Source organism: Bombyx mandarina, chromosome 05, assembly GCF_030267445.1.
Source record: "Bombyx mandarina strain Sakado chromosome 05, ASM3026744v2".
NCBI classification, from domain to species: Eukaryota; Metazoa; Arthropoda; class Insecta; order Lepidoptera; family Bombycidae; genus Bombyx; species Bombyx mandarina.
This window is the reverse complement of record NC_143212.1, coordinates 3448645-3472636: the sequence shown is the minus strand read 5'-3', so window position 1 is coordinate 3472636 and position 23992 is coordinate 3448645. Positions and strand designations below refer to the sequence as shown.

Sequence of the window (23992 nt, the reverse complement as noted above, 5' to 3'; positions counted from 1 at the left end):
ACCTTCCTGGAGAAGAGTTCGGCGGGCGTGGTGCTCTTGACTCCGAGCAACCGGTACACCCGGGAGACGACTGTTATCCGCTTCGGCTTGGGCTGGAAGGTCTCGATATCGGTAATCGCGAACAGCACAGACTTCAACAGCTCTTTGGTTAATTCAAACATCGTATCCTCTTCGTCGTTATCCGTCGACACTACTTCCATCTGCACAACCAAAAAAAAGTTATCAAAGAATCAGTCTTTAATGTAAATATTGTTACGCTGGTAAGAGTAACGCCATCTATCGCCGCATAGTCGAACGAATACCGAAGGATCTAGTAACATCTAGAACGCTGGAGAAGTACAACGTCGTCTATTGTCAGATAGCGGAAACTACTACTAGAGATGTGTGGAATATTCTCGATAATTCTACGGATGAGATATCGGCTATAAAAGCGCTGTAGAGATGGCACGCAGTCAGTCAGTAATCGGAACTACTCGAAGCGAAACAGCAAAGGGATCACCTGAAGCGAAGCGGAACAAGCAAATAGTTTTAAATAGTTTTACAGTGTTAACTTGTAATTCGGTAGAATTTTTATTTATCCCGAACCCCAGCGCGTAACAATATTATGATAAAGCATGTCGAAACGCCTCTCTAAATGTCTCCTATAGAGATGGGGTACACGTAGAATTATGTACTTAGAATATCCTCATCCTTGCGTCGATAATCCTCAATGCTAAGGGTCGTGGCCTCCTCTAACAACTTTCTCCGGGATTCCCTGCGCCACTCCTGCCTGACCTCGGCTGTGTGGATAGCAACGTGGACTAAAGACGTATTGAGGGTTGAGCGTATCTGGTCCGACCAACGAATTTGACTTCTGCCTCTGGGCCTTCTTCCGCATACCTTGCATGTTACCAGCATCTTCTCTAAATTTTCACCTATCTTTCTGGCAATGTGTCCAAAGAACTCGAAAATCCATCGTGCGCATATAGTGCTGAGGCTCCAATTCTAAGTTTATATTATTTACATTTAAGATAATTGTATCAATTTATATAACAATTCACTTACACTTTCGTCACTTCGTGATTTCTTCGCTGGCAACACATTAGACTCGCACTCCAGCACCATGAATGTTCCCTCGTGAGCACACGTGATCTGTTCATTTGCAACATACAAGATTATATTAAAATTGAACCAAGCACATAATTGTTATGATGAATTCATTCAGTGGGTTAATAAAATATGTGCTTGATAGGATTATTGATAGTGATAGCAGGAGACGATTGAATACTTTCTTGATATTATGATTTGAAGTTATGATAAATTGATTATATTATTACAACAATGTAGACTAAGGGTTTTTTTTATTATCCAAGTAGGCAGACGAACATCAAGCCCACCTGATAGCGAGTGTTTAGTGTCGCTCATGGACATCAGCAATCGTGTGATAAGTTTTGTGTGCTCGTCTTAAATACACAAATGACGTGAACGTCATCCCGTGTCGATACGGGCTACGTGATGCGTCTCATATGCGTTGATCTGAGATGCCTTCGCACAAACTTTATACTGTTACGCTGGTAAGAGTAATGCCATCTATCGCCGAATAGCCGAAACGAATATCGAAGGATCTAGTAACATCTAGAACGCTCGAGAAGTATAACGCCATCTATTGTCAGATAGCGGAAACACACATCGAAAATACTCGACTTGTGAGGAATGTTCTCGATAATTCTAGGGATGTGGCTGTAAAAGCTATAAAAGCGTTGCAGAGATTGCATGCAGTCAGTTAGTAATCGGAACTACTCGAAGCTTAGCAGCGAACGGATCACCTGAACCGAAGCGGAAGAAGCGAATTAAGAATTTTAGTGTTCTGTGAGTGTTTTAAATAATAAATACAGTTTTAATTTGTACTTTGGTGGAACATTTATTTATTCCGAACCCCAGCGCGTAACAATACGATAGTTTGTTAAAGTAATGACTTTTTGAACACGTGGGTGTTCAATAATAAAGGCAAATAATGCTAAATTAATATTTAATTCGTGTATGAAAAGTATACGAGTCTGGTGGAATGATTTCTACATGACCTAAGCCGAGTGCGCGGGGAGCCATGCGTCCAACCAATCTAAGGCCAAGTGTCGTGCGTGTGCGTGTGTATTTGTGCGTGTTTAGTGCACACATATAAAACGACAACATCAATTTAGTTTACGTCAATATAAACTTGTTGGCTTAAAGGACACGTTCCCATGTCCCAAAATCTTTAAAAATATATTAAGTTGTCGGCATTGCCATTTACATTTATGAAATATTAGCATCAATATACCTCAGACGGCTTCATTGAATAAAAAAAAAGGTTTAATTTAATTGTTATATACCGCGTGCGTATTGTGGTAAGCTATAGTTGTAACAGTTATATATAATGTAACATACCCGTGGTGCGCCCTGGAAGAACTCCGGTTTCTTCCCGAGAATGTTCATCATGTCCTGGATGGGACACACAGACACGGCGCCGCTGAATCTGGACACTATTATTTCCTAGAATTTTAAGCATGGTTCATTTTAGTGTTCATACTATAAGCTAGGCATTTATAATATATAAATCTAGTCTGTGCCTTCATGCCATGCATTGATCAATGACCGGAGCCGCTGGAAGAACATTACAAGGAGTAAAATCCTGTCGAAATATGATGGTCATGACCCTCTGCAGTGAGGAAACGACATGAGGAGGAGTCTAGTCTGTATCATGAACCATCTAACAGTGGAATTTACTGCAAAACATTATCATTTCTATTTTCTCAAAGTCTAACCCATTAAATGCCTTCAATACAAAGAAGAAAAAAAATATATATTACATTGTGCACCAAGGGAGAAAAGTAGGACATTTCCTGAGATGAGATGTCCTACTTTTTTCCCGCGGTGCACATACTGCTTTTTCTCCTACCAGGCCGAAAGTTCGTGGAGTACCGAGCCGGGGTCCAGAGGCAAAGCCCTGGCGCGGGGTAGGAGGGGGCGGAGCCCCCCATACTCTAAAAAAAACAATTAACTGTTTTTTAGTTTTTAAATAAACTACTACTAATTGAACAAGAACTGTCTGATAAACTCATCTTTGTTTAATACTTCACTATTAAATTTTATTGCCTTTTGTTTATTTCACTTTTACACTAAACACGATATTGCAAATTACCTGAGCACAACAACGAGAATTTTAGGTGCGTGAGAGCAGATGTAACGCGCATGCGCACTTGCCAGTACCCAAGAAGGAAAAGTTAGACTTTCTTCCCTGTACAGCGGGACGAAAACCGAACTTTCGGCGTTGGTAGGAGAAAAAATAGTAATACTGTGCTATCAATAATCTCATTTTATAAAAACTATGCTTGAAATATTTAATGAGTTCCAAATAGGCAACAATATTATTATTGTCATATTACAATATATATTATTACTATGATTTGTCGTTTGAATGTTGGCCTAATATTTTCGACCGAGTAACCCTTCACAGTGCATAGTCCAAAACGCAAGTAGCATCTGATGCTTTAAGTTTCACAAAATATTTGCATTTTCTTTTTCAGTCACTCATTAAAGTTTAGGCTTATAACAATGTAAGCAGTCTCAAGCCGACGATCGAAAAGTGAAATGTAGCGCGTTGTCTATGGTACTCGCCTCGCCACTCCACCAGTTAACATCAGCCACGTAATATTTGATCGGGTCCTTCTTGGTTGGTTTATCGTCATTGCTCAGCGGATTCCTTAGGTCGTGCAGCGGTTGGGTATCCAAGGGCCACCGATGTTCCGCTTTCAGCAGCGGGAGGCGCCACACCGAGACGTCTCCGTTGCAGTGCAGACATACGAGTCTGGTCGCGTCGGGCGATAACTGCATTTGGACTATGAATGCCTGGAAACCAACAACATTAAATATTATGAATAAAAAAAATATAATATCTACAAATATAATATCTACAACTACATAATATATACATAATTTTCCTATTACTCTGTACTAAGTCTTATTTTTTGTGTGTATATAAATATATAAATAAATAAAATAAATAAATATATTTGTTATTATATATTATGATAGCAACTTGTGTAATTTTTATAGCCCCAAACAAATTATGTTGCAGTTTGAATGAATAGTGGTAAAGGCAAAAAATTTCGACTTCTCGAGACTATATTTCTTTACAACAGTACATACAAAATAGTAGAGGATTTTTTTCCCAGTCATAGACAACTATAGTATTCAATACTATAGACAACTATAGTATTCAATAATATAGTTGTCTATAGTAGACTTATATGATATTACTTTAATTATGTTAAAATGTAGACGATTGGTTCGAGAATATTAAATAAATATGCTTACTAAATTCTTAGAAGTTACAAATGGAATGTAAAGCTGGAATCTTTGATTTGCTAGCTGCGCCTCGAGCTCGTCCGACACAACAGACAGTTTATAAAATGGATCGTCATTTAGTATCCGCCAGGCTGTGAGTCCTGCGCTTAGAGGCGATGACGGATCCTGCAGGTATAAGGAAACATTACTTATTTATTAAAGGTCAAATATTTCAAAGACTACTGAAAACTGTAATTGACATATTTTATTAACCATAGCACAGTATCCCTTGCTGAATGATGTATTCAATCTGACTTCTTATACTGTGTGAAATTATTTTAATTCAATAATATCTTGCACAAGCACAAATTGACGTACAATAGTAAATTTTTTACGGGATTTGATTTTAAATTACTTTTTATAATAATAAAATCGGTATTGTTGTCATATTATTGAACTCCATAAAACTCCGTGAAAATAAAACTTACCTTTCCTGAACCTCTAGGTACTCCAGCAACGTAAAGAGTGGAATGTCGATCACTATATGCTACAGCGGACACACCTCCACTGAATTTAAATGTATGATGAATTTTGAACCCTTCTGTCTGCGATACCAAATATCCACGCAGTTTACCGTCATATGTCACTATTAGAACTTCCCAGTTCCTGTAAATAGTCTTACAATTTAACATAAAATCGCTAACAGTGGTAATACAACTAAACTTTGGTTGCAGGAATAAATTAAACACACACTGTTTTAACAAGTTTCACTAAAATCTATGGACATAATCGTAGTAAATCCGAGATTTCTAGAAATTGACAACATGAGACATGTATTTGTAGAGGTGTATATTTAGTACACGTTACTATGAATACATAATCATTTTTAGTTAACTTTTTAAAGACTTGTATTATTGTTGACAAACTGAGTCAAAAGATGCTATCAAACATGTAAAAAGTTTTTATTTAAAAATTCCTATTATTAATAAAATATTACCATTTGGTGTCTTTGACCCTAAGTGGCATGAATATAACGTCGGCGACTGCATGAGTGTTGTCTGAACACTCCAAGCCCTCTGGTCTTGAACATTCCTAAAATGTTGATGAGTTTGCTTATTATTATTTAAAATCACATAATCACATAAAACTACATAAAATGGATTGTTCGGTAGTTGGTACAAACTTTAAATACGTAGTGACAAACAGTAGTAAATGTGTTGAAGCATACAGGGTACAAGCAAATTGGTCCTTATAATTTGCATGGACTTAGCTGGTGTTTAAAGCAAAACTTTGCATGGATGGATGATGGTTTCCTATTATTTTATGCAACAACTAAGATAGATTTCGATAATACTTCATGAATATACAATAATTTCAAGAAATTATTTATATTTTCATAGTTCCATTATTATAGTGGAACAACCAGTAGTCAAAAAAATACCTTACTCTTAATTAGGATACTAAAGTGGTTCATACAATACTATAGTTCCACATACATCTATTTAGAAATCTAAAGGTTATCTTTGTTATAATTTATTTGTTTATCTAATTATATTATATTTATATATTATATAGTTTTAAGCACAGAAGAAATAATTATACCTTCTTCAGCTATCACATGCTTATTTATTGTACCTCGTAATGTAAAGTCCATTGTGCCAAAATTTGTATAAATAATTAATGTAATGCATCATTGTAAATAGAGACATCAACATAAACTAATTCTAGTAATAACATAAACTAATTCAAGTAATAATGTAAGGAAACAAAATAGTTTCATAATATACTGGCATTAATAGCAGTTGTATCTGTAAAATCATAATTTCTCAAAAAGTACAGTACAGAATTTACCCAGTTTGTACGTTTGAGTATGTTTAATTCGAGTATTTTTAAAAATTAATTATATACGATTAGAGTTTTAAAAACATTTATGCTTACAATAGGAATATTGAAAAGGTTTGAAGCAGTCAAGTCAAAGAAGCCAACTACGCCATTCCCATATGATAGAACCACAAAGGAGCAATCGGGACTCCAGACGAGTTTCCTCCATTGTGAATAAGGATCCCTATTAACTGTGGAATAATATTATATTTATAACAAACATTGTTTTATGTAGTCACCAATGAAATCAAGATAATTATAATTAGAAGCCAATTACTGTCATGTACCTCCATGGACATGATCATGCACCTCCATGGACATGACAGTATGATATAGCAAAAACTCCATATCAAAATTTCAATTCAACAAGAGATAAATTTTCAAGAGTATTAAATGTGAATATAAATAAGCTTTAAGAGTACATCACATCCTATAACTTGTTACATATATTTAAAAATTCTAAATTTCATATTAGTTTAAGTAATTTAGTTTCTTTTTGCATACCTAAATGCTGGTAACCTCCGAAGGCTATACCAGCTTCACCAGGTTGTTTAGTTGCAATTAGTTTTGCAAATAATAACTATTGGTCATAAAATGACTTATTATCAGAGGTATGATCATTGAAGCTAATATCTAACCTGTAGTTCTAGCAGCAATAGTAGCATAGTCAGATCTCTTTGTTCTAATCTCCAATATATTGTCAGTTAACACAGCAATGACTTTCCCTTCATCTCCGAGAGCGATATGCCACTTTTGGTGGTTTTCTTTATGACTGGAAAATTTTTTTTTTTTTTAAACAATCTCTCCACATTAACTGGTCCCACGCTAAGTTCTACTAAAGAACTTGTGTTACAGGTACCAGATAACTGAAGTAAATGTAAGATTTTTATTATACACATACATATATTTAATATACATGCATAGCCCTGGACAAGACATTTTATATTTATCATACAATCCCTTGGGGGATTCGAACCCAGGACCCCCTTGTGTAGCGACCACGTCACTTACCACTACGAGAAGGCCATTAAATTATTAAATTAAATCCATATTCTATTTCTTTGACACGATATGGTTTAATATAAACTCTTTGATAATACTCACGCAGTTACACTGTCTATTAAATTCTTCTTGGGTCCAAAAAATTTAAGCCACTTCCATAAAGATGATATGTTTTCTGGTAGTAGTAAGTTATCAGGTTTTTGCTGTGGTAAAAAAAATAAAGATTTAATATGTTATACTTTTCTTACAAAAAAATCTACAAATTTACTCACAATATATTCTGGTTCAGGTTTCCATTCCGAATATACGTATAGTTCGTGGAGAATTGATTTATTCTCTTCCGACATGATCAGGCCGATTTTTTTTGTTTAAGCCCTTAAGTTCGGTTTACCCTAAATAATATCATTTATTTTAGTTAATTTAAGAAAATAATTTCAAGTCCCGATTAATTCAGAAAAACGAATATCGACCGATATTTTGACTTTTGAATGTTATGATGTTGAATATCTGTCAGTTTTGTCATTTGTCATAGATGTAGTAGTAGTTTTATTTTCCCAATTGGAAAAGCAAAGGTGTCATAGCATACAACCGAATCTTTTATTTATTTATTTAATGAAAAATGATATTATGAAATGAAATGAATATGAAATGAGATAAGATGATATTGAACGAAATGTAATCTCAGTAAAATGGTGGTCATTTACTGAGATTTTTTCAGTGGACTTTTTGGATGATCCCGAGAAGTTACGTCCAACGGCTATGTTTCGTTTTCCCATTTGTGCTGATGTAAGCTTCTTACTTGAAATTATCTGTCATAAGTCTTGTTGATGTCATTGTCAATCTGTTTTATTAGTTATACCAACACAAATTTTACTGATAATTTTAGCTTATTAAAACCTTATATTCATTAAAAGTTTTCTCGTATTACATGTGCACTATCACAGATATTAAACAGTTTAAACCACCGTTATTTAAACCTGAAGAAACACTAAATAGACAAAATAGGTAAAACAAATAACACAACTTCACTCTTCGCGTTCTGGCCAAAAAGTCAAATAGTACTAGAAGTGGTCATTACGACTCATTTTATTAAGTCCCAGTTGATTAATGTCTAAAATTAATCATCTTCATTTCATTTCACTCCATATTATCATTTTTTATAAAAATAAGAATATTTTATAAATTAAAATAAAAGATGACTTATAGGTCTTAGCTACCGGGTCATCCCTTATAAAATAGGTACAGTATGTACCTAAGACCGTGCTACCGGTCAAACGGGGTGATTAGGGACAAATTCGAACTTGATGAACAATTTTAAGGTAGTTGTTGATGTTTAAAATGCTATATCATGATCAAAATGATTGAGTCTTGGGGGCACCTTTGTTATCCAATTTAAAGGTATGCAATTAGCATTCCAGTTTAAGCAAAAAAAGCAAAAATAGGTGTTATCCCTATTTACCCAGAAATTGTGGTTATTATAGAGGAATTTGCTAGGGCTGGCACTCATTGGTTTTAATTTATTTATTTATTTAGTTGTACCAACAAAGTGATCATCAATAAAAAACATTGAAAAACTGATAAAAGTACATGGCAATATGTCACCTCAATTATAGGTGCAAAGAAATCGACAGTGCATTGACAACAAAAATAAAAAATATATAACTAAAACTTGATTACATTTAATTACTTATGATTAATTTATATTTACATGGGAAATTATCCGCGACAGATTTTTCCTGTAAGTTGTGAGACAATTAGAAAAAACATATATTTCATCACTTAAAGTTAGTTCAGCACAATCGGACAACTCCGAATGAACATTGACGGAGGCCGCGCTGCCATGGACATTATTGTAGTCCCAAACATTTCTGCTTAAGGGAGAGTAAGCACCTAAATACGAACGAGCGGGCTTTCTTATATGCGGTTTATATTTCTTCGTTCTTAGTAAGTACTTAGGGGCTGATATTTTTATCTGGGTTAAGAGATTAGGTGTGTCGGTTATTCCATGGATTAATCAGATGGATACCCCCACTCTGAACAAATATTATATATTTTATTATGTATTACTTAGACATGTTACATGTCTGTGCAAAATCGACTTACTTATATTAAATTGCTTAGCTATTTCAACTAAAGACTTATTCCCAATTTCATAGGCTTCTATTGCTGTTTTTAATATTAAGGGACCATATCTTCTATAAGGCTTTGCACTCTTTGATACGTACACGCGAGGCATGTCTAAAAATAGAAAACAATACGATAATATAAATATTTGCCAAACTATAAAATAACACAATGATAATTTTGAATAAAAGTTCTAAGCAAAAACATCATGAACAAACCAGATTCTTACCAACAAATTTAAAAAATATTGTTATAGCTACATAGACGGCCTTACAAAACTGTACCTATTTACACTTAGGTAGTTTCCATTTCACGTATTCTCATACCAATTGACCCCTTCTTCGTTGTTATTTGTACCTGAGACGTCCCCAATACGTCCCCAACACAACAGATTTTTACATGTATTTTTATTTTATCAAATACATTAAAACCAATAGCAACTGAGACTTACCTTTAATATATATGATGGTTCAAACACTAAATAACGTTTATAAATTACAGTCGTCTTCTATTAGTATCAAATAAACAAAAGAGAGCAAAGTTTCTAGCACTAAAATAATTACCACCACAAGAAGTTAATTTGAAATGCGATTTTTTATAAGTTAGTAGTTATTATCATGCATATTCAGAGTAGTTTTGTGAACTTTCAACATTCTACTATTACACTACAAAAAATGGAAGATTTTGCAACGATTAAAAAACTAGTATTGCGCGTCGAAAGATTTTCCTGGTTTTTTCCCCATTCACCTCTCGATCCCTAATCACCCCGTTTTACGTACCTACTGTTTTTGATAATCTATATCATAGACTATACACCACAGAACACTATTACTTCTAGCGAATGTCTACATTTTTATGAAAGGAAATGTGAACGGACTTTTTGGCGGGAACGCGAGGAGTGAAGTTGTGTGATTTGTTTTATTTTGTCTATTTAGTGTTTCTTCAGGTTTAAATGTGTAATAACGGTGGTTTATTAACTGTTTAATATCTGTGAAAGTGCACAAATGTGGGAAAATGAAACAAAGCCGCTGGACGCAACTTCTCGGGATCCTCCAAAAAGTCCACTGAAAAAATCTTAGTAAATGACCACCATTTTACTAAGATTATATTTCATTCCATATCATCTCATTTCATTTAATTTCATCCCAGTTGATTAACGTCTCAAATTAATCATTTTCATTTCATTTCACTCCATATTATCATTTTTCATAAAAATAAGAATATAAACTAAAATAAGTCATGACTTAAAGGTCTTAGTTACCAGGTCATAAAATCACTTAAAAAAAAAAATGTGAACGTTTGCGTAAAATATTTAATTGAAATGGTACTAAGAATTAAGAAAATCGTATTGAAACTATAACCAACAAACCATAAAAGTGTATAAACATACTACACGGGTTTCTTTTTTGTAACAACCTGTGCCTTACATCAAAGCAATGAATTTTCTAACAGATATTTACGTTAAGGTATGTAAATAATAACAAAATTTTATTTAAATTGGCCAATTAATAAATAACAATTTTAATAATTACAGAGACTTGCAGAGAATGAAAAGAATTTACAATTCTGGGTAAATTATTTAAAGGAACTACGAGAACTTGATTTAAATGTTTTTGCGGATAAATTGACAGTACCAACTTTAGTACCAATAGGCAATCGTATATTATTTAGAGGTGAAATAATACACACAAATGAGATTACGGTTTCTTTAGGGGCCGATTATTTTGCCAAGTGTTCGTTGAAACAAGCCGAGATATTAAAACAACATAGAATAAAAGGTAATTTAAACTCAATCTTAAAATCAATTTCATAAAGTTAATTTTTATATTTTGTAATGCATTTAAGACTTGTTTGTGTTCGTTTCAATTTCATCATCATCGTAGTTCTTTTGACCACAATTAGAAAAATTGATTGGTTACATTACAAAAATGCTACACATTTTTATGGGCTACCTACCATTTTAAGAGAAATAATAATTAGAAATGAATTTTTATTTTGAATTATAATAATATTTAAAAAATTCCAAACCATATTTGAATTTTATGTCTGTTAATAGGTCACCCACCCGGTATTAAGTGGTCATTAAAGCCTTTTGATATATGTATTACTTAAATGTGTGAATCTGTCCTTGTCCTACTAATTACTAGAGCCTACATACATAATATATTGTCTAAATGTAGCCATATACATTAAGTCATGAATTAGATTTCTTAATTGTATCGAATAATGACTATCATGATTTTGACACAGTAATATGTTATAAATTGTTTTCAAGAAATAAAGGTTTAATGAAATGGTTAGTCTCAAAAATTCAAGCCAATTTTTTTTATTTTATGAATGAATTGCTGTAGCCATATACAAATAACAAGAGGGTGGATCAATTTCTTTTGCTCCTGACATCCTACTCTCACTTGTGTACCTGTGAATATAGTTTATGCCTTAGTGCTACATTATCAGGAATTTAATAAAAAGGCAATTCATGGTAAATCTTAAAAGTAAGCACTAAATTTTTATGTGGGTACTAAAGCCAGCTTAAGATTGAAATTGAATGATAGGATAGTATTTCCTATTCAACTGTGACTTCAAACATAAGCTAAGACAGCCATTCATATTGTGGTAGAATTTTCATAACCTGCACCATATCCACAAAAAACATCATTTCAGTAGAAAGTGCCTACTAATCAGGTTAAGGCAAATTATTGAACCTGAAATCAATATGACTTTTTAATTTTTTTTTGCTGGGAGACAGGTGGACAATGTCACGGTACACCTGCTGTTTAGTGGTTACTGGAGTCCATAGACATCTACAACGTAAATACCGCCCCGCACCTAAATTATCTCTCACATAAATTATATATAAATGAATTAGTGTATGCAATGATTGTAAATCTTTGTTTTATGTTAAATTTCAAGATGCTGAAACCAAAGTAGATATGTACGAAAAAGAATATGATTACCTGAAAAGTCAAATAGCATTTAGCAATGAAAACATTTATGGAACTAAAGCCGAAGAAATAGTAGAAATATATTCTGAAGAAGAAGACAAAGCCTGGAGAATAAAACACAGACAAAATGTAAGGAAATATAAAAAAGACCAGCAGATTCAAGAAAAAATAAATAATCTAATATCTGATGAAGAGCTTTGGAACAGGTTAGATGAACTTGAACTTCAAGAAGAATTAGAGAATGAGTTAGTGGAGATGAATAATAACTCGAAATTCAAGTTTACTGAAAATCCCTTTGTTGAACAGGAAGAAGCTCTATTAAAAATGAATGAAGTTGAAAGTTTCAACAATAATAAACTTATAACTGAAGAAATAAAATCAACAGAAACTAATCTAGTGACTAAAGAAATTCAGGAGAACAGTAATTTAATTTCAAAAGTCAATATTCCAGGACATAATTCCAAAATGGAGCTATTGCAGCAAGTTATAGAGAAACAGACTGAATTAGAACGTAAATTGATCCAATTGCAAAACAGGGAAATTATAACCGAAGGTAAGACAGAACAGGAATTAATATCGAAATTGGATGAGATGGAACAACTGGAAGAGCTAGAAGATGAAATGGACAGGTAAACATAAACCAGTAAAGTAGGTAGTAGTAAGAGTAGTTATTAAATTGACTACTCGAAAAACTTCTGTAAATTTACACTGTCAAGTGTACACCCAGTAACTAATCACTATGTGAGAATTAAACTCCTGATACCAATATATAAAAACATACATTTATAAATAATGTTCATGGAGGAATAATAATGCATATTAATTAATTTTAATTGAATTGAAACAATATGGCAGTATTTTACCATATTATTATGATTGGTCACTGCCATAAATAAATAATTAAGGGTTCTCCCAAATTTTTATTATTATTGATGAAACATGTAAAGATAATTTAAATTTTTTAACACATAAAATATAAAGATAATTTAATTTTTTTATGTGTTAAAAAATTTAAATTATCTTTACATGTTTCATCAATAATAATAAAAATTTGGGTTGTACTCTATTTTATTATATTTACCTATACCTTAAATCTGAATTTGTTCCACTATCTACACCTGTTCACCTTCACAAATACTGAATTTTTATAACTTATTACGTGTTTAAATCTGAAGAAACACAAAGCACAAAAATCAAATAAAATAAAAAATTAATAAATTCACATGTCTTCATTCATAATATATTTTCAGATTAGATCATATATTACTAAATGAAAATTTTGATTTGGAAGAACAAGATCAAGAATTAGAGGTAGAAACAGATGATGATAAATGCCAAGATACAAATGAGAGAAAACTAAAAAAGAGTGTTTCATTTGCTGATAACAGTGATACGGAAACTTTAGAGATTCTTTTCAAACACAGTGATGTAGAGCCAAGTCAAGAGATGTATTGCCCGGAGAAAGGTATTCGAAAACCAAGTGATGTGTATGAAATGTTCCCAAATTTAATAATTGGAGCTACTTCTATACTGAAGAAATCTAAATACATTAATGAAGATTTTGTCGAAGTTGAAAATTCATTTAAAGCAAATAAAAAAGTACTTTTTCCAACATTACATGAGGAAGATTTAATTAAAACTGTCGGCGTCAAAGATATTCAAGAAAAAGCCAATAATACTCAAGACAAAAAGAAATGTAATTCCACAAGGCCTATGAGCTTGTTTAAGAAAAAAAGGATGCAAAATAAAAAGTAGTGTATATTTATAATAAAGTATATAGTGATTCCTAAAATGAGTGTCTTTGTTTTCTGTATAATGATAGAAAAAAAAATTTAAGTTTTATTTGTGATGGTATCCTGTTGGTAAATTCCAGTGTGCTTAGCGCGAGTTTTTTAACGTTCTCGATAGCGTAAAAGTTCGCTCATATTTGTATGAAATGGGATCGTTTGCCTTCGTTTGCCGCTAGGGGCGCTGTTCCAACTGCATACAAAGTTGGATTAACTTTTACGCTATCGAGAACGTTAAAAAACTCGCACTAAGTACACAGATCAAAACAGTAATTGCACCTATATGACGCAAGGAGCGTCCATGTAACCTTCTTAGTATGATTTTAGACGTCTACATTTCGTGAACTGTTCAGTACCAAAATAATTTGTAAAAGTTGGGTTCTAAAACGTTAAAATTATTCAACAGAACAAAGGAGTTGTGTAAGTTTTTTTAGTGGTTCTAGCCATACTTCACGTTCAATTGATTCACAAAGTACAGACCCGCGTAGAATACATCTTAGGCGATAGGTATCAAATACACTTTAAATGTAAAACTTGAAATTCCCAGGTAAGATCACCGCCTTTACGTCAGCCGTTTACTTTGACGGCAGATTTAGAAGAGGTGGTGGCCCCGGTTACCCAATTTCTCCTGAATTCTGTCTCCGGCAGGCCTAAAACACAACTTCCGGCTTAAAAAAACAAGGTAGTGTTTTGAAGTATTCTGTGATAAATTGTAATTATAATAATGGTAATCCCATGAAGTTTTAAATTTAAAAGTTGTATTTGGATTGATACATAGTTTTGTATTCCACATAATACAAACTAAGTCGTGACTAAGTCTGATATCTATGACATCACATAGATAATACACGACTCAAAAGACTAGAATGCAGGCCATTAGAATAATATAAAAAGAAGTTAGGTTATTTAGGTTATGTTATTGTTATTTTAAATATTTATTTAAATAGGTGCGTTTATAATGTTTACCCGTAACTGGAAGCATCTTTGTCGCCGCTATTCTCAGGCAGTCACATTCAGAACAAGTGAAATCTATCCCGTAAGTAAATTTGTAAAACGTGATGAAAGATCCTTACTGATATTTTCTATTGATTGAGTAACAAATAACAAATACCCAAATTTTTATTTTTTTTATTTTCAAATTTTGTATTATTATTTATGTCAACATCTGTTTTTTGCGCTATAAAAATATTTTCAATGTATAAACTGCGTATACTTGTTTCTGGAATGAAAAGTAATGTTTATTTTTATCACCTAGCCTTTCACATGAACAAGCTATGAGCTATGGCCACCTGATTTAACCCTACAAGGCACCTAGTTCCATATGTGGAACACTGTCTTTAATCGTTCCTATAACTATAAAACAAGAAATAGCGTCATCTATTGACATATTGATAGATGCTACAGACATTTAGCAATGTTGTAATACAAAACTTTACCTAAAGATGTCTTTCGTGTTAAAGTTATAGTATATGAAGTGTGAAATTTGAATGAAAGTGGAACGTTAGTCGTTTGTTTGAATTCAAAAATATTAAAAAAATAGTTATTGAACAGTTTTGACTCCAAAAAAATTCTGTGCTGCAACGAAGTGTATATTTTGCAGAGGTAAGTTGTTTTTTTTATATTACAATAGTAAACGTATTAGTAAATCATATTTTTATGCATGTTCCACATACGGTACGTTGAGCTTTAGTGTCTGTTTTCACTTATACTTACTTACAATAACGTTCCCTAGGATTTTTTTGATTTTATTGCAGATAATGTCGCGAAGAAGATTGCGTGATGAAGATATTGAAGGTTTCTGGGATATTCCTTCTGGGAGTGAAGATGGTCAAGATTTTTCTGATGCTGAAAGTGATGATGACATCGAAAAGGTTCAGTCCATCCGAAACTTTTTATCAGAGCCACTCAGCAATGTGGAAACTTCCTTCTCTCCGCAAATATATCAGTATTCGTCTCCCGTCAACGAGCATGTTACGAATATTGTAAATCATCAGCCAGAAATATGAAACCCTCAGCCTAGTACATCAGGAATGACTTCAAGGACAACTACAAGTCCATTGCACAATCTCAGGAACCTAGACGATCATCGACTATGAGTAATACAATCGGTCATAGATCTAGAATCCCTGGCACTGTAACTGTCACTCAAAGAAAAAAAAGATTTATTTGGAAGAAAACATATTTTCAATAACGCCCTTCTTCATTTACTGGAAACGCAAATTTCCAGTCACCGATTATAGACTTTGAAACTCCCCTTCTTTATTTTTTATGTTTTTTTTGGTGATGCGTTATTTCAGCATATTGGAGAAGATATTCAGCATATGCACAAATTTAGTGTCCAAAAAAATTCTTCAAAGAAAATGGTACTTGAGGCTATTTTATCATCTTCTTGATGTAACCCTTGTCAATTGCTGGTTATTGTACAGAAGAGTCGGAGAGCAGCAGCATATACCAACCCCAATGAAACCGAAGGACTACAAATTTGAAGTAGGAAAAAGTTTATGCATATGTGGGTTATCAATAAACAAAAAGAGAGATAGACCAAGTTTATCTGATGAAGTTGAAAACAAAAGACAGAAGCCAAATACATCAATCCTACCTCCGCGTGATGTCAGGCGCGATGGATTTGAGAATTTTCCTGTTTGGGGTCAAAAAAGACAACGATGCAAATATCCTGGTTGCAAAGGAAATACATTCATATCTTGCGACAAATGTTGCGTAGAACTTTGCCTCAGTAAATGTAACAATTGTTTTAGATCCTTTCATCAATAAATCATTTTATATTAGTTATAAGTATGATTTTGCAATAATATAAAAAGTAAAATATAAGTAAAGGTAATAGTCATTTCATTTTGAATAATTTACAATTGAACAAAAAGTACATAGGAAACTTCCAAAACAATTCAACTGTACTAGTTTAGTATACCAAAAAGTATAGTTAAGGCTCAGTGTTCCATATGTGGAACTGAAATAAAAAGTTGATTTTTTCGTAAAATATGGTTTTATTTCTATTTTTATATGTTTTCCCGATCTTCTGATCACTAAATACAAACTATATATTTTTTTCATGCACAAAAAAAAAATTGAGCCTTGTAGGGTTAAAATGCTTACCGAATCCATAGACATCACATCGTGAAACCCTTTTCTTGCTTTGCTCACTTTGCTTATCTAGTAGTTCACTAACTACTGACTAACTACCACACGGGTCAATGTTAGATTCCCAGTTAGAGTATTTTTAAAAACAAACATGCCTCTCATAATTGCAGGCTCAACACAATGAAAATCAAATAGGCCTCTTCTATACTGTAAAGCCAGATCTGTGCAAGCAGTTGTTCAATCATGGTGGCTTACCAAAGAGTTTCATGAGGCAGACAAAGACATTCACAGAAACAGCCATAATGGTGCGGCAGCCTGCTTTGGATGTAATGGATTGCATCAGAGCCTCAGATATGAACAAGCCAGTTATAAGATATGTACTCTGTATCCTTTTAACACATTTGTATCTATTATAATAGGTAAAGGTAATATCAGTTATATGCGATAAAATTAATTTTTTAATACATTCACTGCACTAAGCTATGCCTATTATAAGTGAGGTAAATTCCATAATGGGATATTAAACAGTACAGTACAGCCACATTACTTGTTATATTAAGGAAACTATTCCTATACAAAACGGGAGACAATAATATGTACATGTCACGTCCTTAAGGATCCATCAGATCCAATATGCTTTGCATTAGACGCCTTCAGCTCTAACACTAGGAGCAGGCTTAGGGACCTCGGTAACCGTACTCGTCGAACTCGACAAAGAGTTTGCCGTGCAACCTAACCCATGAATCAGCTCGCTGAGTTTCTCGCCGGATCTTCTCAGCGGGTCGCGATTCCGATCCGGTAGTAGATTCATTCGCGAAGCAGCTACTCTTGAGCTGTTAGGTCTCCTTCGGAGGCGCTCGGGTAGCTGTTAGCAAATCCCACCCCTCCTGGCTGAGCCTTTGCTCGCCCACCTGTCCTGGTGAAACTGGAAAGGCTTCCGGGCCACCAGTAATCCCTCAATCATAAAGAAAAAAAAAAAAAAGGTACGTGCTTCACAGTTAGAAATATGTTTGTGTGACAGTTAAGCTAAAAAGAATATCTTAAACATTTTTTAGTAGTTGTAGAGTGTCTTCTAAGGCTGCATGGGTAGATACAACCACCCCCGCCTATTTCTTCCATAAAGCAATAATGCATTTTGGTACTAAGAGTGGGTCAACCATTGGACTCTAAACTGAGACTTAGAACTTATTTCTCAAGGTGGGTGATGACATGTTATTGATGTTTATTGGCTTCAGTAACACCAGATAGGCCATGAGCTCATCCATTTGTCAAGATGTTTTGATTGAATAAGGTTAGACAGTAGAAAACATATCAATGCGAGATTTGCCACTTATCTTGATACATGAGGGCCCAAGTGTCAATTGTATTTTTTTTTATTGCTTAGATGGGTGGACCCGCTCACAGCCCAGTAAATGCGCCTATAACTATACTGAGACCTTAGAACTTATCTCAAGGTGGGTGGTGCATTTACGTAGTAGATGTCTAGAGGTCTATGGGCTTCAGTAATCACTTAACACCAGGTGGGCTGTGAGCTCGTCCACCCACCTAAGCAAAAAAAAAAACAGCTTGTGATATAAGTTGTAAGGTATAGTTACAATGGCTGCACCACCTTTCAAACCGAAACGCATTACTGCTTCACCGCCGAAATAGGCAGGGCAGTGGTACTACCTGTGCGGACTTACAAGAAGTCCTACCACCAGTAAAAGTAAAAGTAAAACCTGGTAAAACCCACTAAGTAATACTTTTCTGTATCTTGATCTGACTTATAGATAAGTAGGTATACTCTACATTTATTGTGTGTGTGTATAATTTTTGTTTAATGTCAATTAATAAAGATATTCCTTAGCATTAAATCAGATGGTGAAAAAGGTTCAGGTAAATCATTGACATTGGCCCACCTCCTACACTATGCACTTGAAGAAGGCTACCTTATTCTTCATGTTCCATGGGGTAAGTCTATAATTTACTTGCAACTAAACAGTAAGATTGTTGCTTATTACTGAACTAGCTAGCTGCTCATAATTTTAATCATTTGGAATACACTTTATATCTTGTATGAAAGATCCATGCTTAATAATGGGATGAAAGTTTTCTTTCTCAAGTTCAAATTATTTCTGTACAATGACTGTCACTTTTGCATTAATAACGTTTTTATGCTATTGTGGAAGGCGGAGGGAAGATCTTCCACCGAGTGGGTGATATTGCTCGGTAGACCGACAATCCGAATGTTGTTGTTCAAAACTTGTATATATGCGAGCTTATCTTGATAATGTCGTAAGCGAGATTCAGGCATTTGTCAAATATCTTGTGTGGTACGATGGCTACCTGCCACATTATGTAACTCCTTACACTGTGAAATTAATTCCAGCTATTTATCAACTGTATGATAAACTTACAATCGATCATACAATGACCATTAACCACATACATATCATGGTTGAGTAGTTAAAACATGAAAATGTAAAAAATTGAAGTCGTCGTGGCCTAAAGGATAAGACGTCCAGTGCATTCGTGTTGAGCGATGCACCGATGTTCGAATCCCGCAGGCGGGTACCAATTTTTCTAATGAAATACGTACTTAACAAATGTTCACGATTGACAGTGAAGGAATAACATCGTGTAATAAAAATTAAACCTGCAAAATTATAATTTGCGTAATTACGGGTGGTAGGACCTCTTGTGAGTCCGCACGGGCAGGTACCACCACCCTGCCTATTTCTACCGTGACGCAGTAATGCGTTTCGGTTGAAGGGTGGGGTAGCCGTTGTAACTATACTGAGAACTTAGAACTTATATCTCAAGGTGGGTGGCGCATTTACGTTGTAGATGTCTATGGGCTCCAGTAACTACTTAACATCAGGTGGGCTGTGAGCTCGTCCACCCATCTAGGCAATAAAAAATAAAAAACTCACTCTGCATTTATAGTATTAGTAAGGATAAATTAGTAGTTAGACGCTCTAGTAATTGGCTTAATATTATTCTCATCCATATTCTAGTGTCAGAATGGTTACGAAGAACTCCTCGTCATAAAGAAATGACCAATTCTCAGACAAAAGAAGGCTTTGTCGATCTTCCCCTGGACGCCGCCGAGTGGCTGTTGCATTTCAAGACTCAGAATCAGGCATTGCTGAAAAACTGTGAGGTGAGTATTACTTTACCATCTTATCTATTTAAGCTACATAGTGGCTGTAACTTTTGATCCGAGTGTTATTATTCCAGCAGTTTTTTTTATTGCCTTTGTAGGCTAACATATGGTACATGGCCCTCTTGATGATGAGTCATTACTGTCGGTCATGGATGTCAGCATTGCCAGGGGCCAAAAAGCTGCCTATTAATAGAATCATTGCTCCTATGCATCTTCGATTGCATGATAATAATAATAATATATAAACATAATACCACAAATTTTGTCAAAGTTTGTTTTCTAACAGTAAATGCTACGATTTACAGTTAAAAATCTCTAAAGATTATGAATGGAGCAAGCGAGAGAAGACCGAAGCTGGTTCCCCCATAGCGGCACTCGTAGAGCACGGCATAAACAGAGTCAAATACGCCTGTGACGTCATCGATGCACTCCTCCTGGAGATCAAAATACTTTCTAGCAGTAAACAGTAAGGCGTTTATTCACTTCATTTCATTTTTCACAACTTGGAATAAGTTGGTTAGTCCTAAATTTAGCACCGCCTCTCGTACTTACGAAAGCCGATGTCATTCCCGATGTGTTAGCAAAGTCTCCGAGGTTAAGCTCCGTGAACCAGCTCGCCCACCTGTCAAGGTAAAGCCAAAATAGCAAGCACTTCGAGGCTACTGGTCGTTAAGTGGGGAATACTTAGATTACAATGTAATTTTGTAAAGATTACAATTTTTTCATCGCCCATCACTAGTATACCTTTTTTTGTTTAAGTTGAAACTTTTATTAATACCTTTTTTTAAAGATTTTTCTGTTTGTATATTTATTCGAATTAAATTAAATAATATATTATTATATCATAAAAAAAATACCTTCATAGATGCAAAACATTCGTCGCTATTGACGGCTTCAACAGTTTCTACTATCCAATGACGCGACTGAACACGCCCACCAAGAAGAAAATTAAGCCCGAAGAGGTGACACTGACCAATTCGTTTCTGGAGCTCACTAAGAATGATTGGGTGAGTGAACAGAACATTGTTTTGTATATTTAACTCAATTTGTTTGCATCTTTCATTCCCGATCGTGCGGACCGAATTGTAAACAGTCGACGTTTACTGGTGGTAGGTCCTCTTGTGAGTCCGCGCGGGTGGGTACCACCACCCTGCCTATTTCTGCCGTGAAGCATTAATGCGTTTCGGTTTGAAGGGTGGGGCAGTCGTTGTAACTATACTGAGACCGTAGAACTTATATCTCAACCTGGGTGGCACATTTACGTTGTGGCTGTCTATGGGCTCCAGTAATCACTTAATACCAAGTGGGCTGTGAGCACTTCCACCCATCTAAGCAAAAAAAAATTAAAAAAAACGTCGCCCCAAACACGTCATTTCGGATTCTCCCGATCCACTAAAGTTCCTTTTAGGTACCTCAAGCACCGATCATCTTTCTTGTCGAACCCGTCGCTTACGACGAAGGGCTCGGCGAGTATATTAACCCCCAGACAGCCCACTGAGTTTCTCGCCGGATCTTCTCAATGGGCCGCGTTTCCGATCCCGTGGTAGATTCCCCGAAGCACGGCTCTTGGTTAGTGTTAGCAACGTAGTCAGGTTTGAGCTCTGTGAGCTTACCTACTTATTAGGGTTACGCTGAAATGGCCTCTCAAGGCCATTAGCTTAGGTAGGGGAAAAAATTGCATCTTTGGTTTATTCATGAATTACTTTGATCAGTGAATTACCTTGTCCCAGAATTCACGTCTTGTATATCTTATATTGTATTATGCTAGCCACCATAGCGCGCAGAAGAAGATTCTGCCTTGAGGATTGAATGTTCAATTTTCGTAATAAAATTCTGTATTGACAACAATTTGTCTCTCTATATAGTAGGTACTACACAACATACACTAAATTGAACATCTCTTTTCAGAACAATGGAGTTGTAGTATTAACAATAGATCAACTGGCTGTGCCAGATGAAAACCAGGAGAGTTTCCTACCCAGATACTTGTTATACAAAAAGGTACCTGCAATTAGTTAGTGTAACAGAAGTGTGCACATAATGTTGACTGATGGTAGAGCATATTTGAGGCTGCTATTGGCATACACAACCGTTTGGGCTATTTTTGTTTTTTTATTACCCTTGTAGAAAACGAGTATGGTGGGGGTCCACCTGGAGGTGAGTGGTTATCGTCGCTAGTGGATTTCAACAATGCTTCAAAGAAGTTGTTTGTTCCAGTTTGAACCCCATTTTAAATTCATAAATATTATAATATTGCATATATAATAATTATAATGAAGAGATAATTTAAATCTACTAACAAGATTGTGAATAATTGCAAAGTAATCATTTAAAATTATGTTTTGTAATTGGGATATAATATTTACTCATAAAGCTAATTTTGATATCCGGTTTGTATGGTACATGTGAATATTGCCATCATCTATATATATAAAAATGAATTGCTGTTCATTAGTCTCGCTAAAAATCGAGAACGGCTGGACCGATTTGGCTAATTTTGGTCTTGAATTATTTGTGGAAGTTCAGAGAAGGTTTAAAAGGTCGATAAATATGAAAATGATCGGAATTAAATAAAAATAACAATTTTGTTTTACCTTTGATGTGTCCCCCGTCGAACGGATTCCTCTTGTTTGTTTTAAGTTTATTTAATACAAAAGTTAAGAGCTAAACTTTATTTATCGATTGAAGCACTACGAAGTCTGCCAGGTCAGCTAGTTATTGAATATATTGCATTCTCGGTCTATAATCTGAACAAATTTTTATTTTAATAGATCAATTGTATTTATCTTTAGATTTTTATGGATCACCGATTATGGCAACATAATATGCAAAGGCCTCCCACATGATGGACCGACGAGATATCGCACATACGGTGTTATAAAGTCACTTATGCAATTTTTGTTAACACTGAACTGAGTATGAGAAATTACATTTTTTATAGTTATTAGTGAGACGAGAGATATGTTTGCTTTTACTGATGAAGTTTAAGTTGTAGTTTAAATATTATTTTATTTCTATAGTCTAGTAAACTCTAGTAGAACTATATAATAAGATGTTGAAATTTCCGTTTCTCATGAAAAATTACATAATATGCATAAGTGATGTTATCGCACCATATGTGATTAGGTTTGCAGGGATCCGCTGGATGCAAGCATAGCAAGATAGATCTTAGTGGCGAGGCTTGGGGGAGGCTTATGTCCAGCAGTGGGTATTTGTGGGCTGATGGAAAAATATATATATATACATATTTGTAACATGTTTTGAATCAAATCTATTGTTTCAGGGCTTTGAACATCTAGACCCCTTTGTGCCTATCGAAGTAGGAAGATACACAGATAAAGAATTCTTATCTTGTGCGAATTACTACAGAGATCGTTTGTGGCTCAGAGGACCTTCTGATCTGGAAACCGAACTAAAATTCACAAGTGCTAGTAATCCTTATAACTTTATGTTACAATGTGCTCCTTTGTAATTTAATGTAGATTAAATAAATTGTAGCCATAATAATACTTATAGAAGGTCTTTTATTTATTTTGTAAATCATCTTTTTCTTTGTTCCTTTTCATAAGAACTAGTAATACTCTATTGTTTAAAATTTACCACAATCAATGACACTATAAGTTGTAGTAAAAAGAAATATTACTGAAATAAAATGAAAATACTAAAGCTTGTGTGTGAATACAAAAATCAGTTGTTAAATTTTTTTACAT

At 34.3% G+C, this 23992-nt stretch overlaps 3 protein-coding genes across 5 annotated transcripts in view; 2 read left to right on the top strand and 1 right to left on the bottom strand.

Annotated features, from left to right (window-relative positions):
- LOC114244090 (NBAS subunit of NRZ tethering complex) overlaps positions 1-7691 on the bottom strand; it is a 35890-nt gene extending 28199 nt beyond the window's left edge. For 2 of the 3 annotated variants that reach the window (XM_089727296.1, XM_089727298.1), the window contains exons 1-11: positions 7458-7691; positions 7288-7388; positions 6822-6955; positions 6241-6374; positions 5300-5394; positions 4791-4968; positions 4333-4488; positions 3634-3864; positions 2404-2508; positions 1045-1131; positions 3-200 (exon numbers count right to left, since the gene is read on the bottom strand). In XM_089727296.1, coding sequence (XP_089583422.1) covers positions 3-200; positions 1045-1131; positions 2404-2508; positions 3634-3864; positions 4333-4488; positions 4791-4968; positions 5300-5394; positions 6241-6374; positions 6822-6955; positions 7288-7388; positions 7458-7532 — 1494 coding nt within the window. In that variant the 5' untranslated portion in view covers positions 7533-7691. The remainder of the gene's footprint in view (positions 1-2; positions 201-1044; positions 1132-2403; positions 2509-3633; positions 3865-4332; positions 4489-4790; positions 4969-5299; positions 5395-6240; positions 6375-6821; positions 6956-7287; positions 7389-7457) is intronic. The other variant, XM_089727297.1, reaches the window with a different exon arrangement.
- Positions 7692-10123: 2432 nt separating this feature from the next.
- uri (unconventional prefoldin RPB5 interactor) lies at positions 10124-14046 on the top strand. The gene is made up of 4 exons (XM_028175796.2): positions 10124-10775; positions 10844-11087; positions 12223-12883; positions 13505-14046. The coding sequence occupies exons 1-4, from the start codon at positions 10746-10748 to the stop codon at positions 14007-14009; spliced, it is 1440 nt and encodes a 479-aa protein (XP_028031597.2). The 5' UTR covers positions 10124-10745; the 3' UTR covers positions 14010-14046.
- An 826-nt stretch (positions 14047-14872) lies between these two features.
- mRpS29 (mitochondrial ribosomal protein S29) lies at positions 14873-23800 on the top strand. Its single transcript, XM_028175795.2, has 8 exons — positions 14873-15077; positions 17308-17521; positions 18995-19087; positions 20134-20279; positions 20588-20748; positions 21148-21289; positions 22191-22283; positions 23566-23800. The coding sequence occupies exons 1-8, from the start codon at positions 15000-15002 to the stop codon at positions 23752-23754; spliced, it is 1116 nt and encodes a 371-aa protein (XP_028031596.2). The 5' UTR covers positions 14873-14999; the 3' UTR covers positions 23755-23800.
- The last annotated feature ends 192 nt before the right edge of the window (positions 23801-23992 follow it).